Consider the following 16,388-nt stretch of genomic DNA (forward strand, 5'->3'; position numbering starts at 1 on the left):
CAGATCAGTACAACTTTGGAGTGCGGTAGGAAACCGGAGAACCCGGAGGAAATCCACGCGGTCACGGGAAAGAATGTACAAACTCTGTACAGACAGCACCCGTAGGCAGGATCGAACCCGGGTCTCTTGTGCTGTAAGGTAGCACAAGATTCTACCACTGTGCCACCCTGCTGATCAATATCCTGCTGCAAAGGCCTTACTAAAATCCATGTCGACGCGACCACTGTCCTGCCCTCATTGATCACCTTGGTCATCTCCTCAAAACATTAACTCGTCAAGCTGGTAGATGTGACCTGCCGTGGGCAAACCCATGCTAACTGCCCCTAATTAGCCTATTCTCTAACAAAAGCGAATTAATCCTTTCCAACAGCTTCCCTACCACTGGCGTGAAGCTCAGCGGCCTATGATCTCCTGTTTTTCATACTTTCCTCTTTAAATAAAGCAACAACACTGGCGACGATCTCTCCAATCCTCTGGGACTTCGCCTGTGACTGGACATGGGAGATGTTACTTGGTATTTTGTGGTTTAGTTTAATTTAGAGATACAGCGCGGGAACAGGCCCTTTGGCCCCCCCCGAGTCCGCACCGACCAGCAAACCCTGCACGCCAGCACTATGCTAAACACTCGGGACAATTTACCATTTTTTTAAACTGAAGCCAAATTGACCCACCATCCTGTACATCTTTGGAGCGTGGGAGAAAACCCACAAGGTCACAGGAAGAATGTACAAACTACATACAAGACAGCACCTGTAGTCAGGATGGAACCCGGCTCTCTGGCGCTGTAATGCAGCAACTCTACCGCTGTGCCACCCTCACTGGTGTGGACTTTCCTCCCACACTTGCTGCAAGTCAGACGTGACTTTCTACCTCGTAATCTCCCCGGCGTTTTGTGAACTGTGATCAAGTAAAAGCAGCAAATGGTTTTCAGGTCCGCCCGTCCCTCACAGCCGTTCTTGATTTAAAAATAGAGTGAACTTTGACACTGAATATCCAATGGGGCTTCGAAGGACAGGGCAGACTCTAATTATATTTTGAAATGAAAGTTGTTGATAACTGTCAGTTGATAACCTTGCAGGTCGGCTGTTCTCCATTGGACAGTTTGTGTAGTAGCTGGCTGGAAATAGCATGGCGTGTATGAAATACAAGGAATCCAGGGGCTATTTTGAGTGTAGGGCGGCACCCTGCCAAGTGAGGAGAACTACCGAATATATTGCAGGTTCGGTAGTGTCTCGGGCGAGTGCAGGAGACTCATTTCCCGTTTGTTCTCCTTTATCCGGGGAAGAGATTTCAGAGACTGCTGCTCGCTGTTCCATCGCACCCCGTGAGTAACCATTGATGGCTTATACTAAACCCTCCTCTCCCTTGAGAGCCATGGCCGCAGCTGTCGGGGACTGTTCCCCTTGGGACAATTGAGTCTGTCTATGAGCTCCTGAGGTTATAATTTGTTAATGTCGGCTAATCTGCAGCAGGAAGAGGTTGAAACGAGGAACGGCAGATGCTGGTTTAACTTGGGACGGCACGGTGGTGCAGCGGTAGAGTCGCTGCCTTTACAGTGCCAGAGACCCCGGTTCGATCCTGACTGCGGGTGCTGTCTGTATGGAGTTTGTGCGTTCTCCCTGTGACCGCGTGGGTTTTCTCCGAGTGCTTCAGTTTCCTCCCACACTGCAAAGACCTACAGGTTTGTAGGTTCATTTTCTTCGGTAAAGACTGTAAATTGTCCCTGGTGCGTAGGATAGTGCTAGTGTACAAAGTGATCACTGGTCGGCGTGGGCTGAAGGGCCCATTTCCGTGCTGCATCTCTAAGCTAAACTAAACAAAATACAACACAGAGTGCTAGAGTAAATCAGTGGGCAGAATCTCTGGAGAACATTGATCGGTGACAGTTTGGTTCGAGACTCTTCAGACAATTTGTGGGGGGAGAGAAGAAATCTAGAAGAGAAGAGAGACAGGACCAAGCCTAGCATTCTCGGTAATAGGTTGATACAGGTAAGTAAGGTTTTCAGAAGCAGATGGTTGGACAATGGCCTGAGATTAAAGGATTGAAAAGTTGTGAAGCTAAATGAAGGAATGTAGGGGGAAGGGAAAGGGGAGAAATGGGTGCAAGTCCAGGCGGGGGGGGGTGGGAACATGTGGGACAATGTTGTTGCACAAAGGGCGGTGGGTTTATGGAACGAGCTGCCAGAGGAGGTGGTTGAGGCTGGTACTATCACTTTTGGACTGTTGGATGGGATAGGTTTAGAAGGATATGGGCCAAATGCAGGCAGGTGAGACTAGTGTAGATGGGGCATGTTGGCCGGCGTGGGTAAGGTGGGCTGAAGAACTTGTTTCCACGCTGTGTGACTGAACTGGCAGGTTTATAGTGAATGACCAGTAAAGATGGAGACAGAGAGATCAAGAAAGGGGAGAGAGGTTTTAGAAATAGTCCAAGTGAATTTGAGGGCTATGTCGACGTTAGTGGTAATGTTAATGAAATCAGCAAGTTCTGCACAGTTATCTTGACTACAGTTCCTTCCACCCTGCCTTTTGTAAAGACACGAACCCTATTCTCAATTTCTCCATCTCCCCCGCATCTACTCCCAAAGTGAGGATTTTCCATTTCAGGACATCCGAGATGTCCTGTTTTTTTTAGTAAATGTGGTTTCCCCCTTGCTGTCATAGATGGCATAGGTCTCTCACCCGTGTCTCTCCTGTGTTCCCGTAGTTCTGCTCTCGTTCCCCCTCTCCCCAGACGGAACAAAGATAGAGTTTTGATAGGATAGAGTGGGGGGATGGAGTCCGACGATTTGGACCCAGTGGCAACGAAGGAACGGCAAGAGAGTTCCAAAGTAAGCCCCTTAAAGCCCTGTCCCACGGTACGAGTTCATTCCAAGGGCTCTCCTGAGTTTAAAAAACATCAAACTCGTGGTAAGCACGGAGAATGAACGTAGCGGGTACGTCGGAGCTCGGGGACGTCTCTTAGCGCTAACGGCAGGTACTCGGGAAGACTCGCTAACGGCAGGTAAGCACGGGAAGACTCGTGAAGATTTTTCAACATGTTGAAAAATGTCCACGAGAGCCCCGAGTACCGACGAGTGGTGAATTACCGTAAATCTCCGAGTTCGAATCAGGGCAAACTCGGGAGAGCCCTTGGAATGAACTCGTACCGTGGGACAGGGCTATTATGGGGCTGGAATTGGAACCTGCAGGTGGTGGTATTCCCCAGCAACTAATGTCCTCGACCTCCCTGGTGGTACAGGTGACATTTTTGGTAGGTGTTGTCCGAGTGGCCTGGACAAGTAGTTGCAGTGGATTTTGTAGATGGTGCACAGTACAACCACTGTTGGCTGATGGTGATGGATGTGAGTCATTAGAATACCAATCGCGGAGGCTGCTGTCACCCTCTGTTGCTGGGGACCTGGGGTGCACATATCCGTGCAAGTAGCGGGTTCCATCACTCTCCTGAGGTGGGGTGGTTATATCAAGGAAGATACCAGAGCAGTGCTGAGTTGCGATTCAAAGTACTTTAATCCTTGGAGCGCAGGAAGATGAGGGGTGATCTTATACAGGTGTATAAGATCAAGTGAAAAATAGATCGAATAAATGCACAGTCTTTTACCCAGGGTGGGAGAATCAAGAATCAAGAGTAAGGGGGGAAATATTTAATAGGAATCTGAGGGGCAACCTTTTTACACAAAGGGTGGTGGGTGTATGGAATGAGCTGCCATCTGAGGTTGTTGGGGCAGGTACAATCACAACATTTGAAACACATGTGGACAAGTACATGGATAGGAGAGGTTTAGAGGGATATGGGTCAAACGCAGGCAATGGGACTTTAGTAGATGGGGCATGTTGGTCAGCGTGGCAAGTTGGGCCGAGGGGCCTGTTTCCACACGGTAGGACTGAGTGAACAGTGAGGTGTCGTCAGTTTGGGTTGAAATCATGAAGAGCCGGGTAAAGAAGATACAGGTGGGATGGTTTATCAACCCCCTGAAATGGGGCTACTAAACAAAGCAGGGAAAAATGGGAAAATAGCAAGTGTTTGAAGGAATCACAGGAGAATTTAATCTAAATATATTTTGTCTGAAGAAGGGTCTCGACCCGAAACATCACCTATTCCCAGAGATGTTGCCTGTCCCGCTGAGTTAATGCAGCATTTTGTGTCTTATCTTTAATCTAAATATTGATTGGTATTTGTATTTGTATTGTATTGATTGGTATTAAACCAAATTTCGTTTGAACCTCTGGGTTCAAATGACAACAAATAAATTGTATTGTATTGTGTCCTGGTGGGTGTGCTAGCTCTCTGCAGATTAGTCCAGTCAGCCCAGGTTCCACTGTTCTATCCCTTGCCAATGTTTTGCTTTCAAATATGTTCTGTTTCCCTGCAGCCCTGCAAACTTATCTTGATCCTGCAGCCACCAGACTTCAGCTGGAGATTTCCAGCTCTGCACACAGCTTGTTCCCCTACTCCTTGCCCGTTGCTGTGATTCTGGGTGCCCGCTTAAACCCCTCATGATGGCTTCAGCTCCAAGCACCACCACCCCGCTCAAACCTCCGTGACCTGAACTGGATGGGATACCAAAGTTGTGATCTAACTGTCCTTTCATAACGGTTCAACGTCGCCCCCTTGCTTTGCCCCCCGGGCGTCTATTTATGAATCCCAGGATACCCCACGTCTCACTCACCACTTTCTCAAATGTCCTGCCACTTACTGGGCTGTGAATACGTGCACAAAAAACTCCCTCTGTTCCAACATGCGCTCTGGATATCTTCCACTAAACTGGCAACGTCTCTGCCCTGCCAAAGTGTGTCACTTTTCAACTTCTCAGTTTTAAGTTTCAATTGCCATTTGCCTGCCATTCTGCTGGCCTATATATATATATATATCCCCTGCAGTGTATTATCATCCTTGATGTAAATTCTTTAAAGAGTGTTGACGTCACACGTGATGTGCAGGGATGGTACGTGTGGGCGCTCCGTTGGCCTGGTGCATGGTGGCTTGGCGTGCTGACCCAGGAACAGTGACGGTGCCCTGTTCTCTGCCCACAGCTATGTTCAGGATGCCCCGGGCCTGAGCCACCTGGAAGGGGCAGCTTGCGGGCTGCTCCCAGGGGAAGCTGCCGGCCAGCTGAAGGCGATGTTGCGGTGGGCGGTGCACCTGGAAGGTGGTCCGCGGAGGGTGAACCATGCAGCGGTGGCTGTGGGGCACAAGGTCTACTCCTTCGGGGGGTACTGCTCAGGCGAGGACTACGAGACACTCCGACAGATTGACGTGCACATCTTTAATGCGGGTAAGCACCAACCGAAATGTGAGGGAAGGAACTGCAGACAGTGGCGCAGCGGTAGAGTTGCTGCCTTGCAGCGCCGGAGGCCCGGGTTCAATCCCAACTACGGGTGCTGTCTGTACGGAGTTTGTACGTTCTCCCCGTGACCACATGGGTTTTCTCCGAGATCTTCGGTTTCCTCCCACACTCCAAAGATTTACAGATTTGTAGTGTGGTCAATTGGCTTGTTATAAGTGTAAATTGTCCCCACTATGTGTAGGTAGCGTTAATGTGCAGGGATCACTGGTCGGTGTGGAAACGGTGGGCCGAAGGCCCTGTTTCCGCGCTGTTTCTCTAAACTAAACTAAATTAAGAAGCTGGTTTAAATCGAAGATAAAAGTTGGAGTAACTCAGCGGGTCAGGCAGCATCACTGGAGAAAAGTAATAGGTGACGTCACCTTTCCCTTCTCTCCAGAGAAGCTGTCTGACCCGCTGAGTTACTCCAGCTTTTTGTATCTATCTTCGGTAAGCACCAACCGATCCTGTTCCATTCAGAGGGACTGACACTGTCCCTGCCCGGCCACCCTTTTCCCCCCGCTTATTGTACCCCCAAACCCTTGCAGGAGTTGGGTGTCGGTCGACTTGGCGTTAGACCGCAGTGGTCCTGCTGATCAGAGGCTAGTGTGAGGCAAGGCTAGCTGGAGCAGACAGCCACCTGCTCCAACGACACCAAACCTCCATGGGACGCGGGCGCCTGGTCGCACCATGGCACTTTGAGAATCCCAGGAAAGAATGTGTCACAGTTATTCTGCACGGACATCGACTCTTTAGACTTTAAGCTTTAGAGATATAATGCAGAAACAGGCCATTCGGCCCACTATCAATCAATCAATCAATCAATCAATCAATCAATCAACCTTTATTGTCATCTTGCAAGCAACAGTTGTACAGTGCAAAATGAAAAGACGTTTCCCAGGGAATACCGGAGCATCGCACATGAAATTTAAAACATTTCACACATAATAACACTAAAAACAATCCAGTCCCTGATGGATCAGTATAAATAGTTAAAAGCAGGTAAAACAACAACGTTAAAATACAGTAAAACCAATCATAAAAATGTCCGGGGCAGCTGATTTGAGTGGCCAGTGCCAGTTATTAAAGTGGCCAGTGCCAGTTATTAAAGTGTCCGTGCCAAGCCTCAGAATCAGGTGACTGTGAGTACAGAGTGACTGTTTAGCAGCCTCACAGCCTGTGGCAGGAAGCTGTTTAGCAGTCTTGTAGTCCGGGCTTTGATGCTGCGATATCTCTTGCCTGATGGCAGGAGATCCAGGTGTATGTGGAGGGGGTGCAGTTTGTCCTTAGCAATTCTCTGAGCTTTTTTCAGACAGCGGCTCTGGAACAGTTCTTGTACCGAGGGTGGGGAGACGCCAATGATCCTCTCTGCTCCCCTCACTACCCTCTGCAGAGCCTTCCTGTCCGAGCAGTTGCAGGTGGAGTACCACGTATTTATGCAGTACGTGAGTACAGACTCCACCGTACCCCTGTAGAAAGTCCTGAGGATGTTGGTGGGGAGTGAGGCCTGTTTTAGTTTCCTCAGGAAGTGCAGTCGCTGATGGGCCCGTTTGACGGTCCCAGTGGTGTTCCTGGACCAGGTGAGGCTGTCTGTAATTTGCACACCGAGGAACTTTATGCTCTCCACTCTCTCCACTGTAGTGCCACTGATGTTGAGGGGTGTATGCTTTGTCTGCGCCCTCCTGAAGTCGACAACCATCTCCTTTGTTTTGTCGACATTTAATTCTAGATTATTTTTGCCGCACCAGTCCACTAGTTGTTTTACTTCCTCCCTGTACATTGATTCGTCATCTCCGCTGATGAGTCCCACCACTGTTGTGTCATCCGCGAATTTTATGATCTTATTGTCCCTGAATCTGGCAGCACAGTCATGTGTGAGCAATGTGAACAACAGCGGGCTGAGCACACAGCCTTGAGGGGAGCCGGTGCTCAGCGTGATCGAGCCTGAAGTGTTCTTGCCAACACGGACTGACTGCGGTCTCTCTGTCAGAAAGTCCACGATCCAGTGACACAGGGTGGTGTTGAGGCCCAGCAGGGTTAGTTTCTCCACAAGTCTCTGTGGGATGATGGTGTTAAACGCTGAGCTGAAGTCAATGTACAGGATTCTGGCGTATGTGTTTTTGTTTTCCAGATGCGTGAGTACTGTGTGCAGCGTGGTAGAGATGGCATCCTCTGTAGAACAGTTGGGGCGATAGGCAAAGTGGAGGGGGTCTAACGATGAGGGGAGGCTGGCAGTAATGTGGGGTTTCACCAGGCGTTCAAAACACTTCATTATTATTGGGGTCAGGGCGACAGGGCGGTAGTCATTTAGGCAGGCAACCACTGGTTTCTTCACTATGGGGATTATTGTGGAAGTTTTGAGGCATGTGGGGACAATGGCTTGACTAAGGGAGATGTTAAAGATGTCTGTTAGCACATCTGCTAACTCCTCAGCACATTCCTTGAGCACACGTCCTGGGATGTTGTCGGGTCCGACTGCTTTCCACGGGTTGACCTTGGACAGGGTTCTCCGTGTGTCTACACTACACTCACCTTGCACACTAACATTATCCGATGCACGGGCGAGGACAATTTTTAAACTTTGCCAAAGCCAATTAACGTGCAAACCTGTACATCTGTGGAGTGTGGGGGGGACCGGCGTACCAGGAGAAAACCCACGCGGTCACAAGGAAAACTACCAACTCAGCATCCGTCGTCATGATCGACCCGGGTCTCTGGCGCTGTGACCTGAGCCGCCACTGAGAGAGCCTGCCGCCCCGAGGATGTCACGCTGACTGCAGTATGCACCACTTAACCAGACAGCAATCACCAGCCGTTGACAGCTCTTGCATTCCACACCTTTGTCTCTGAACCTCGTTGACGAGGCAGGCAGCAGGCACTACGCAACTGCGGATGGGCGGTGGGGGGATGTGTCTCGTACCAATGAGCTAACAGATTCCTCGAGCACACCAACATCTGACACTGCCGCTCTTTATAGGATGAGAAAAGACTCCAAATAAATGCGGCCACCATCCTCTGGTTCTCCTTGCTCACGGCAACAGAGGACAATGATGCCGGAATGGAAACTGAGCTGCCAGTCTCGAATAATCCTCCAACCATCCTCTGTTTAGTTTACTTTAGTTCAGAGGTACAGCGCGGAAACAGGCCCTTCGGCCCACCGAGTCTGTGCCGACCAGCAATCCCCGCACATTAACACTGTCCAACACCCACTAGGGATAATTTGCATACACCAAGCCAATTAACCTACAAACCTGCACGTCTTTGAAGTGTGGGAGTAAACCGAAGATCTCGGGGAAAACCCACGCTGTCACGGGGAGAACGTACAAACTCCGTACAGACAGCACCCATAGTCGGGATCGAACCCGGGTCTCTGCGGGTGCAAGCATTGTAATGGCAGCAACTCTACCGCTGTGCCACTGTACCTCTGTGTGAGAAACTTCCCCCCTCGGGTCCCCTCTAAACACGCAAGTGTTTTATTGTCATACGTACTTAACCAAAACAATGACATTCTTACCTTATTTATGCCCTCCTGTCTTAGATACGTCCACTGTGGGATAAAGATTCTTACCATCTGACCCATTGATTTATGCCAGAGCTTTGTGTTTTTGCCCAAGATTCCAGCACCTGCAGTTCACTGTGCTTTCATTCTAACTATGTCTGGTCTAATTCCCACTCATAATTGTGTATACCTGCATTAGATCATTCCTCAACCTCCGAAGCTCCAGGGAAAATTTTAGACTTTAGAGACACAGTGTGGAAACAGGCCCTTCGCCCCACCAAGTCCATGCTGACCAGCATTCACCCTTTACATTAGCACTATCCTACACACCAAGGACAGTTCACAATTTACAGGAGCCAATTAACCTACAAACCTGTACGTCTTTGTTTATTTTTATTTTGTTTCTTTCTGGGTGACATTCTTGTGTATCCCTTCTGCAGCCGCACGCTCTAGAGTAATCGTATCTTTCCTGCAATGTTGCCGTGTTATCCTAAGATTCTGGCGGCTGGGGTGTACAGACAATTGCTGCCTCCTGGCTCGGCTGTTGGTATAATGCCCCTGCCTCTTGGATACAGGGGCGATGCTGGTGCTGGGATCTGCGTTCAGTCCAACAACGGCTGTTGTGGATCTTAATTTAAAGCGGTGATAACAAACCTCAGCTGCTAAAATCTTGGGCAAAACACACAGTGTTGGAGGAACCCAGCGGATCAGGCAGCATGAGGGGAGGGGGGATTGGACAGATGACGTTTCGGGTCGGGGCCCTTCTTCCAACAGAATCGGCTCCTCCATAACTTAGTTTTGTTAAAGTGATGGTCATTGATTGGAATTCTCCCGAGTCGTTCCCGGAAGGAGAGGTGCCTCTGTTATTCCTGTGCAACTTCAGAGCCAGGATGCGTGGCTGGCTCTGGCCTGTTTTCAGGAATGTTGCAGTTCTGCACCGGTAAAGGACAGGCGATAATTGCCAGCACCGCCCAATGCCACGCAGTGGTGAGAGCAGCGGGTATAACGTACCCCGCTATTGCACAGTGGACTGCTGGCCCTCCCCGGCTCACGGGTGCCCCAGTTATGAACAGCCTGAACGTCTGGGAGACCGGTTGTGGGACTGCAGGCATCTTCTGTCAGATGGCAGAGGCTATTTCTGTGTGCCTTTTCTCTCCCGATTTTCCCCCCCCTCCCCAACATCCATGAGTTGGGTCAATTCGTGCAGAGCTGGGAGTGAGTTGCTGTCTCCGAGTCAGTGAGTCCAGCTGGCAGCCACTCTACCTGCGCCTGCTCACTGTGCTGTCAATTATGTTTCTGTCACGCTCTCCCCCACGCTGTCATTGTTAACGTTTCTATCACGTTCGGTTCTCGGGAATGGCACTCGGTCATGATCTGTGGACATAGAAAATAGGTGCAGGAGTAGGCCATTCGGCCCTTCGAGCCTGCACCTCCATTCAATATGATCATGGCTGATCATCCAACTCAGTATCCTGTACCTGCCTTCTCTCCATACCCCCTGATCTCTTTAGCCACAAGGGTCACATCTAACTCCCTCTTAAATATAGCCAATGTCAGAGAATTCCACAGATTCACCACTCTCTGTGTGAATTTTTTTTTCCTCATCTCGGTCCTAAAAGATTTGCCCCTTATCCTTAAACTGTGACCCCTTGTTCTGGACTTCCCCAACATCGGGAACAATCTTCCTGCATCTGGCCTGTCCAACCCCTTAAGAATTTTGTACGTTTCTATAAGAAACCCGTGTCCAGTGCTGAAGAGCATATTGCTTGTCACCTGTATTAACATAGAGGGGTCCCAGGTCTGCTGCCCTCGTCCCCATACAGTGTGAGTGCCTTGCTTCCTTTCACAACCACTGCAGCCAAATTTCTTCTTCTGAAGGGCTGAAGAAGGACAGTTTCTTCCCAGATGTCATAAGACAACTGAACCATCCTACCAACTACTCGAGAGTAGTCCTGAGCTACTATCTACCTCATTGGAGACCCTTGGACTATCTTTGATCGGACTTTACCTTGCAGTAAACATCCACGTTATTCCCTTCCTCATGTTTCTGTACACTGTGGATGGCTTAATTGCAATCATGTATTGCCTTTCTGTTGACTGGTTAGCACGCAACAAAAGCTTTTCATTGTATTGTGGTACACGTGACAAAAACCTAAACTCAAGCTGAACTTGAATGCAATCTTTCCTCCCCTGCCACAGTTTCACTTCGCTGGATGAAGCTCCCGCCTTTCCGATCGGAGCGGAACGATCAGTCGCCTCAGCTACCGTACATGAGGTACGGCCACACTGCCGTACTGGTCGATGATGCCATCTACATCTGGGGCGGAAGGAATGACACTGAAGGAGCGTGCAACGTCTTGTACGCATTCGACATCCGTAAGTGCATTCCTGGAAGTTACCTTGTCCCGTATTTACCTGTCTGTCAGGTTGAGAGGGTGTGAGCTATCGGGAGAGGTTGAGTATGCTGGGTCTCTATTCCTTGGAGCGCAGGAGGATGCGGGGTGATCTTATGGAGGTGTATCGTGGACGACAGATGGCACAATGGGCTAAGTGTTCGGCTGGCAACCGGAAGGTAGCTGGTTCGAATCCCGCTTGGAGTGCATACTGTCATTATGTCCTTGGGCAAGACACTTCATCCACCTTTGCCTGTGTGTGTCCTTGGGCAAGACACTTCACCCACCTTTGCCTGTGTGTGTCCTTGGGCAAGACACTTCACCCACCTTTGCCTGTGTGTGTGGATGTAATTGTGTGAAGCACTTTGGGGTCAATGCAAGTTGACTAAAAATGTGCTATATAAATAAAGAAATTTAATTTAATTTAAATTTATTAAATCATGAGAGGAATAGATCGGGTAGACGCACACAGTCTCTTGCCCAGAGAACGGAATTGAGGACCAGAGGACATAGGTTCAAGGTGAAGGGGAAAGATTTAATAGGAATCCGAGGGGTGACTGTTTCACACAAAAGGTGGTGGGTGTATGGAACAAGCTGCCAGAAGAGGTAGTTGAGGCTGGGACTATCCCGACAGTTAGACAGGTACATGGATAGGACAGGTTTGGAGGGGTATGGACCAAGTCGCAGGCAGGTGGGACTAATTTGTAGCTGGGACATGTTGGCCGGTGTGGGCAAGTTGGGCCGAAGGGCCTGTTTCCACACTGTATCACTCCATGACTGACCGGTGGAAAGTGGGGAGAAGAGTAACAGTAGCTGGAGAGCACCAGCATATTGAAGAGGTGGCATTGATGGGTGTCTTGCTGATAGACGGGTGGTCTCAAGCAAAGTTGAGATTATTGACATTGGCATGGTATGGCCCTTTATTTGTCACATGTACCGAGGTACAGTGAAGATACAGTACAAGTGTGTAGTAGTGTGTAGGAAGGAACTGCAGATGCTGGTTTACACCGAAGATAGACACAAAATGCTGGAGTAACTGCGGGACAGGCAGCATCTCTGGAGAGCAGGATGGGTGACGTTTCGGGTTGAGACCCTTCTTCAGACTGTACACTGTCCACTGAGTACACGAGGACAATATACAGAGTCGCCAGTTTGGTGCCATTTTAAGTCGTAGTTGTTGCGAGTGCAGGGTTTGTGACATGACCATGAAGGCCTGTTGTCCAGCTGGGGCTTCCGGGCGGATCCACCATCCCCAGTCCCCGGTGGGCGAGCTGGACCTTCCTGCCAAGTCTTGGTGCCTCCGCTCCCTGGGATACACCCGCCGCGGGCGTCCCTCCCCGGAACACAAGTATGATGAGCTACAAGTGCAAAGAAAATTTTCCTTGAGGCAGCATCACAGTCATGTATAGACTCAGACCACCAACAAAATGTAAATCATACACAAATTACAGGGAAATTCTACAAGACAGTGAAAAGAAAAAGAGTGCAAAAAAAAAACCCAGGATATTAGTGCAAACGTACACAATTAGAAAACGAGTCCATGGTATTTCAGGAGTTGATCCACAGTGTTGAGTTGCTGAGGGTGGATTAGGGTTGTGCAGGTCAGTTCAAGATCCTGATGGATGTAGCTGTTTGTGAACCTGTTGGTGTGAGACTTCTGTACCTGCCGCACGATGGCAGCAGCGAGTAGATGGTGTGGCCCCAATGTTGGACATGTTTGATGGCAGATACCGTGTCTGGAGGCAGCACCTCTTTGGATGCTTTTGATGTTGGGGAGGGCTGTGCCTGTGATGCACCGGGGCTGAGTCCACAACTCTCTGCAGCCTCTTGCATTCCTGTGTCTTAGAATTGCTGTCCCCAGAGCTTGATGCAACCTGTCAGGGTATTTCCTGCAGTGCATCTGCGGAATCTTGTTAGTGTGTTTGGTGACATGCTGAATCTCTTTAAAGTTCAAAGAAAGTCGAAGCACTGGCCAGCCGCCTTGGGTTATTTTATAATCTGGGCATCGCGACAAAGCCAATCTTCCTTGGCGATCCCAAATTGCTCCTTTAGCATGATGAGTTAGCACCTTGAACCGTCGCCATACTCCTGGTATAGTGCATGGAACAAGCTGCCGTGCATGGAACAAGCTGCCGTGCATGGAGCAAACTGCCGTGCATGGAACAAGCTGCCGTGCATGGAGCAAACTGCCGTGCATGGAGCAAGCTGCCGTGCATGGAACAAGCTGCCGTGCATGGAACAAACTGCCGTGCATGGAGCAAGCTGCCGTGCATGGAACAAGCTGCCGTGCATGGAACAAACTGCCGTGCATGGAGCAAGCTGCCGTGCATGGAGCAAGCTGCCGTGCATGGAACAAGCTGCCGTGCATGGAGCAAGCTGCCGTGCATGGAACAAGCTGCCGTGCATGGAGCAAGCTGCCGTGCATGGAACAAGCTGCCGTGCATGGAGCAAGCTGCCGTGCATGGAACAAACTGCCGTGTATGGAGCAAGCTGCCGTGCATGGAACAAGCTGCCGTGCATGGAGCAAGCTGCCGTGCATGGAACAAGCTGCCGTGCATGGAACAAGCTGCCGTGCATGGAGCAAGCTGCCGTGCATGGAACAAGCTGCCGTGCATGGAGCAAGCTGCCGTGCATGGAACAAGCTGCCGTGCATGGAGCAAGCTGCCGTGCATGGAACAAACTGCCGTGTATGGAGCAAGCTGCCGTGCATGGAACAAGCTGCCGTGCATGGAGCAAGCTGCCGTGCATGGAACAAGCTGCTGGGACTATCCCAACATTTGAGAAACAGCTAGATGGATGGATAGTTTATGGATAGGACAGGTTTGGAGGGATATGGACCAAACACAGGCAGGTGGGACTAGTGTAGCTGGGGCATGTTGCCCAGTGTGGGCAAGTTGGGCTGAAGGGCCTGCTTCCACGCAGAACCACTATATGACTAGTGTAGCTGGGGCATGTTGGCCAGTGTGGGCAAGTTGGGCTGAAGGACCTGCTTCCACACTGTATCACTCCATGACTCTATGGAGTGACAGCTACTCCCACAGTGCTGTTGGGACAGGGAGCAGGCTCTGTGTAGTAATGTTGGCTTGTCCGTGAATGGTTCCTCCAGTGTAGAGAAGGCCACGTCGTGAGCAATAAACGCAGTGGGCCAGCTTGTAAGAGGGGCAGGTGACCCTCTCCCCGATCTGGAAGGTCCATTTACATCCCTGGAGGGGTGAAGGGTGAGGTGAAGGGGTGGTGTTGCACCTCCTACAGATGCTGGGGAAAGCGGCAGGGAATGGGGAAGAGTGAGTGAACCAGAGAGTCGTGTAGAGAGTGGTCCCTGTGGATTGTAGAAGGCAGAGAGAGGAAGACGTTCCTGAAGACTATCCCTGTTCTGTCTCTAGAACTGGGGTTGTGAAGGGGAGGTGAGACCGGACGTACAAGAAATGGATGAAATACATTGTTTGGAGAAAATGCAAAGGCCGGGACGTTGGTGGGTGCTCCCCTGCTCTCGTTCCAATGGGGCCGTTGAATGCCCTCAAAGCAGAAGAATGCCCTCAAAGCCAACACACCCTTGGCACCATCTTGTCCTTCCATCCCCAACTGTGGGCAGAAGCCGCTGAACAAAGGGATTGCTTTTGCCAGCAACCATTTCCAGAGCATTTAATGGGCTGAGAGGCAGGCTGTAGGGTTTGTTGGGCTGGTGAACGAGGCTCCACAGGTGTTGCCCTTGCCTGCCCAGGAGGTGGGGATGCCAGTGCAGTCCAGCCTGTGGGTTTGCCAGGGGAATGGGTGGAGAATAGATGTGGGCAATGTACTTGTCTGTGGTGTTTGCCGGGCAGGGAGGACTGATAGAGGCACAGAGTGATACAGTGTGGAAACAGGCCCTTCGGCCCAACTCGCCCACACCGGCCAACAATGTCCCAGTTACACTAGTCCCCATTGCCTGCACTTGGTCCATACCCTCCAAACCTGTCCTATCCATGTACCTGTCCAACGTTTTCTTAAACGATGGGATAATCCCAGCCTCAACTACCTCCTCTGGCAGCTTGTTCCATACATCCACCACCCTTTGTGTGAAAAAGTTACCCCTCAGATTCCTATTAAATCTTTTCCCCTTCACCTTCAACCTATGTCCTCCGGTCCTTGATTCCCCTACTTTGGGTAAAATACTCTGTGCATCTAGGCGACCTAATCCTCTCATGATTTTATGAACTATAAGATCTTCCCTCATCCTCCTACGCTCCCTGGAATAGAGACCCAGATGTTGAATGAGGGGGGGGTGTGCTCAGCTGCTAACTTGTTGCTCGCTTGCAGACTCTCACAGCTGGTCCACGCCGAAGGTCCACGGTTCGATTCCTGGAGCTCGGGATGGGCACTCTGCCTGTGCTCTGGGCAAATCCATGTTCATCTTTGGGGGCTACGAACAGCTGGTAAGGATCGCCATGGTACGGTGCTCAGCAGGACTTGGCTCAAGCCTGTGGAAGGCCCTTCGGCTTGAGGCAATTCCTGGAAGGAGCTGTCTAGTTGCCCATTTGCTTGTTCCTGGTGTCGAGGGCAGCACGGTGGTGCAGCGGTAGAGTTGCTGCCTCACGGCGCCGAAGACTCGGGTTTGATCCTGACTATGGGTGCTTGTCTGTACGGCGTTTGCACGTTCTCCCCGTGACCCGCGTGGGTTTCCTCCGGATGCTTCGGTATCCTCCCACACTCCAAAGACACAAGTTTGTAAGCTAATTGGCTTGGTACAAATGTAAATTGTCCCTAGTGTGTATAGGTTAGTGACAATGTGCGGGGATCGCTGGTCGGTTCAGGACTCGGTGGGTCCGCAATGTATCTCCAAACTAAGTGTGATTCGAGCACTGCCAGGCAGCAAGCTGCACTATTTGTTCACGTTGTCTCAGGATGTCAAGCTTTCAATCACTCTGGTCAGTTTATTTATTCATGCCTCTCATTAAAATCTTGTCTTCATCAATAAGCGATACCAGGCTCTCTCTGGATCTGCTGCCCAGTTGCATGAAGCTCCCCTGTCTCGCAACCTGCACCGTGATTCTGCAGCCAAAAACCTACAGAATCGTTCTTAATCTTGTAGGAACAAGAAACTGCAGTTGCTGGTCTGCAAAACAATAAGACACAAAGTGCTGGAGTAACTGAGCGAGTGGGGCAGCATCTCTGGAGATCATGGATAGTTGACGTTTC

At 50.3% G+C, this 16,388-nt stretch overlaps 1 protein-coding gene across 4 annotated transcripts in view; it reads left to right on the top strand.

Annotated features, from left to right (window-relative positions):
* Positions 1 to 1,147: 1,147 nt before the first annotated feature.
* The window catches only part of klhdc3 (kelch domain containing 3), a 39,923-nt gene continuing 24,682 nt past the window's right edge, over positions 1,148 to 16,388 (top strand). For 3 of the 4 annotated variants that reach the window (XM_033020585.1, XM_033020587.1, XM_033020586.1), the window contains exons 1-3: positions 5,087 to 5,273; positions 11,020 to 11,196; positions 15,510 to 15,625. In XM_033020585.1, coding sequence (XP_032876476.1) covers positions 5,120 to 5,273; positions 11,020 to 11,196; positions 15,510 to 15,625 — 447 coding nt within the window. In that variant the 5' untranslated portion in view covers positions 5,087 to 5,119. Of the gene's footprint in view, positions 1,325 to 5,031; positions 5,274 to 11,019; positions 11,197 to 15,509; positions 15,626 to 16,388 lie in introns of those variants that run through there. The other variant, XM_033020584.1, reaches the window with a different exon arrangement.

This window comes from Amblyraja radiata, chromosome 5 (assembly GCF_010909765.2).
Source record: "Amblyraja radiata isolate CabotCenter1 chromosome 5, sAmbRad1.1.pri, whole genome shotgun sequence".
Classification (NCBI taxonomy): domain Eukaryota; kingdom Metazoa; phylum Chordata; class Chondrichthyes; order Rajiformes; family Rajidae; genus Amblyraja; species Amblyraja radiata.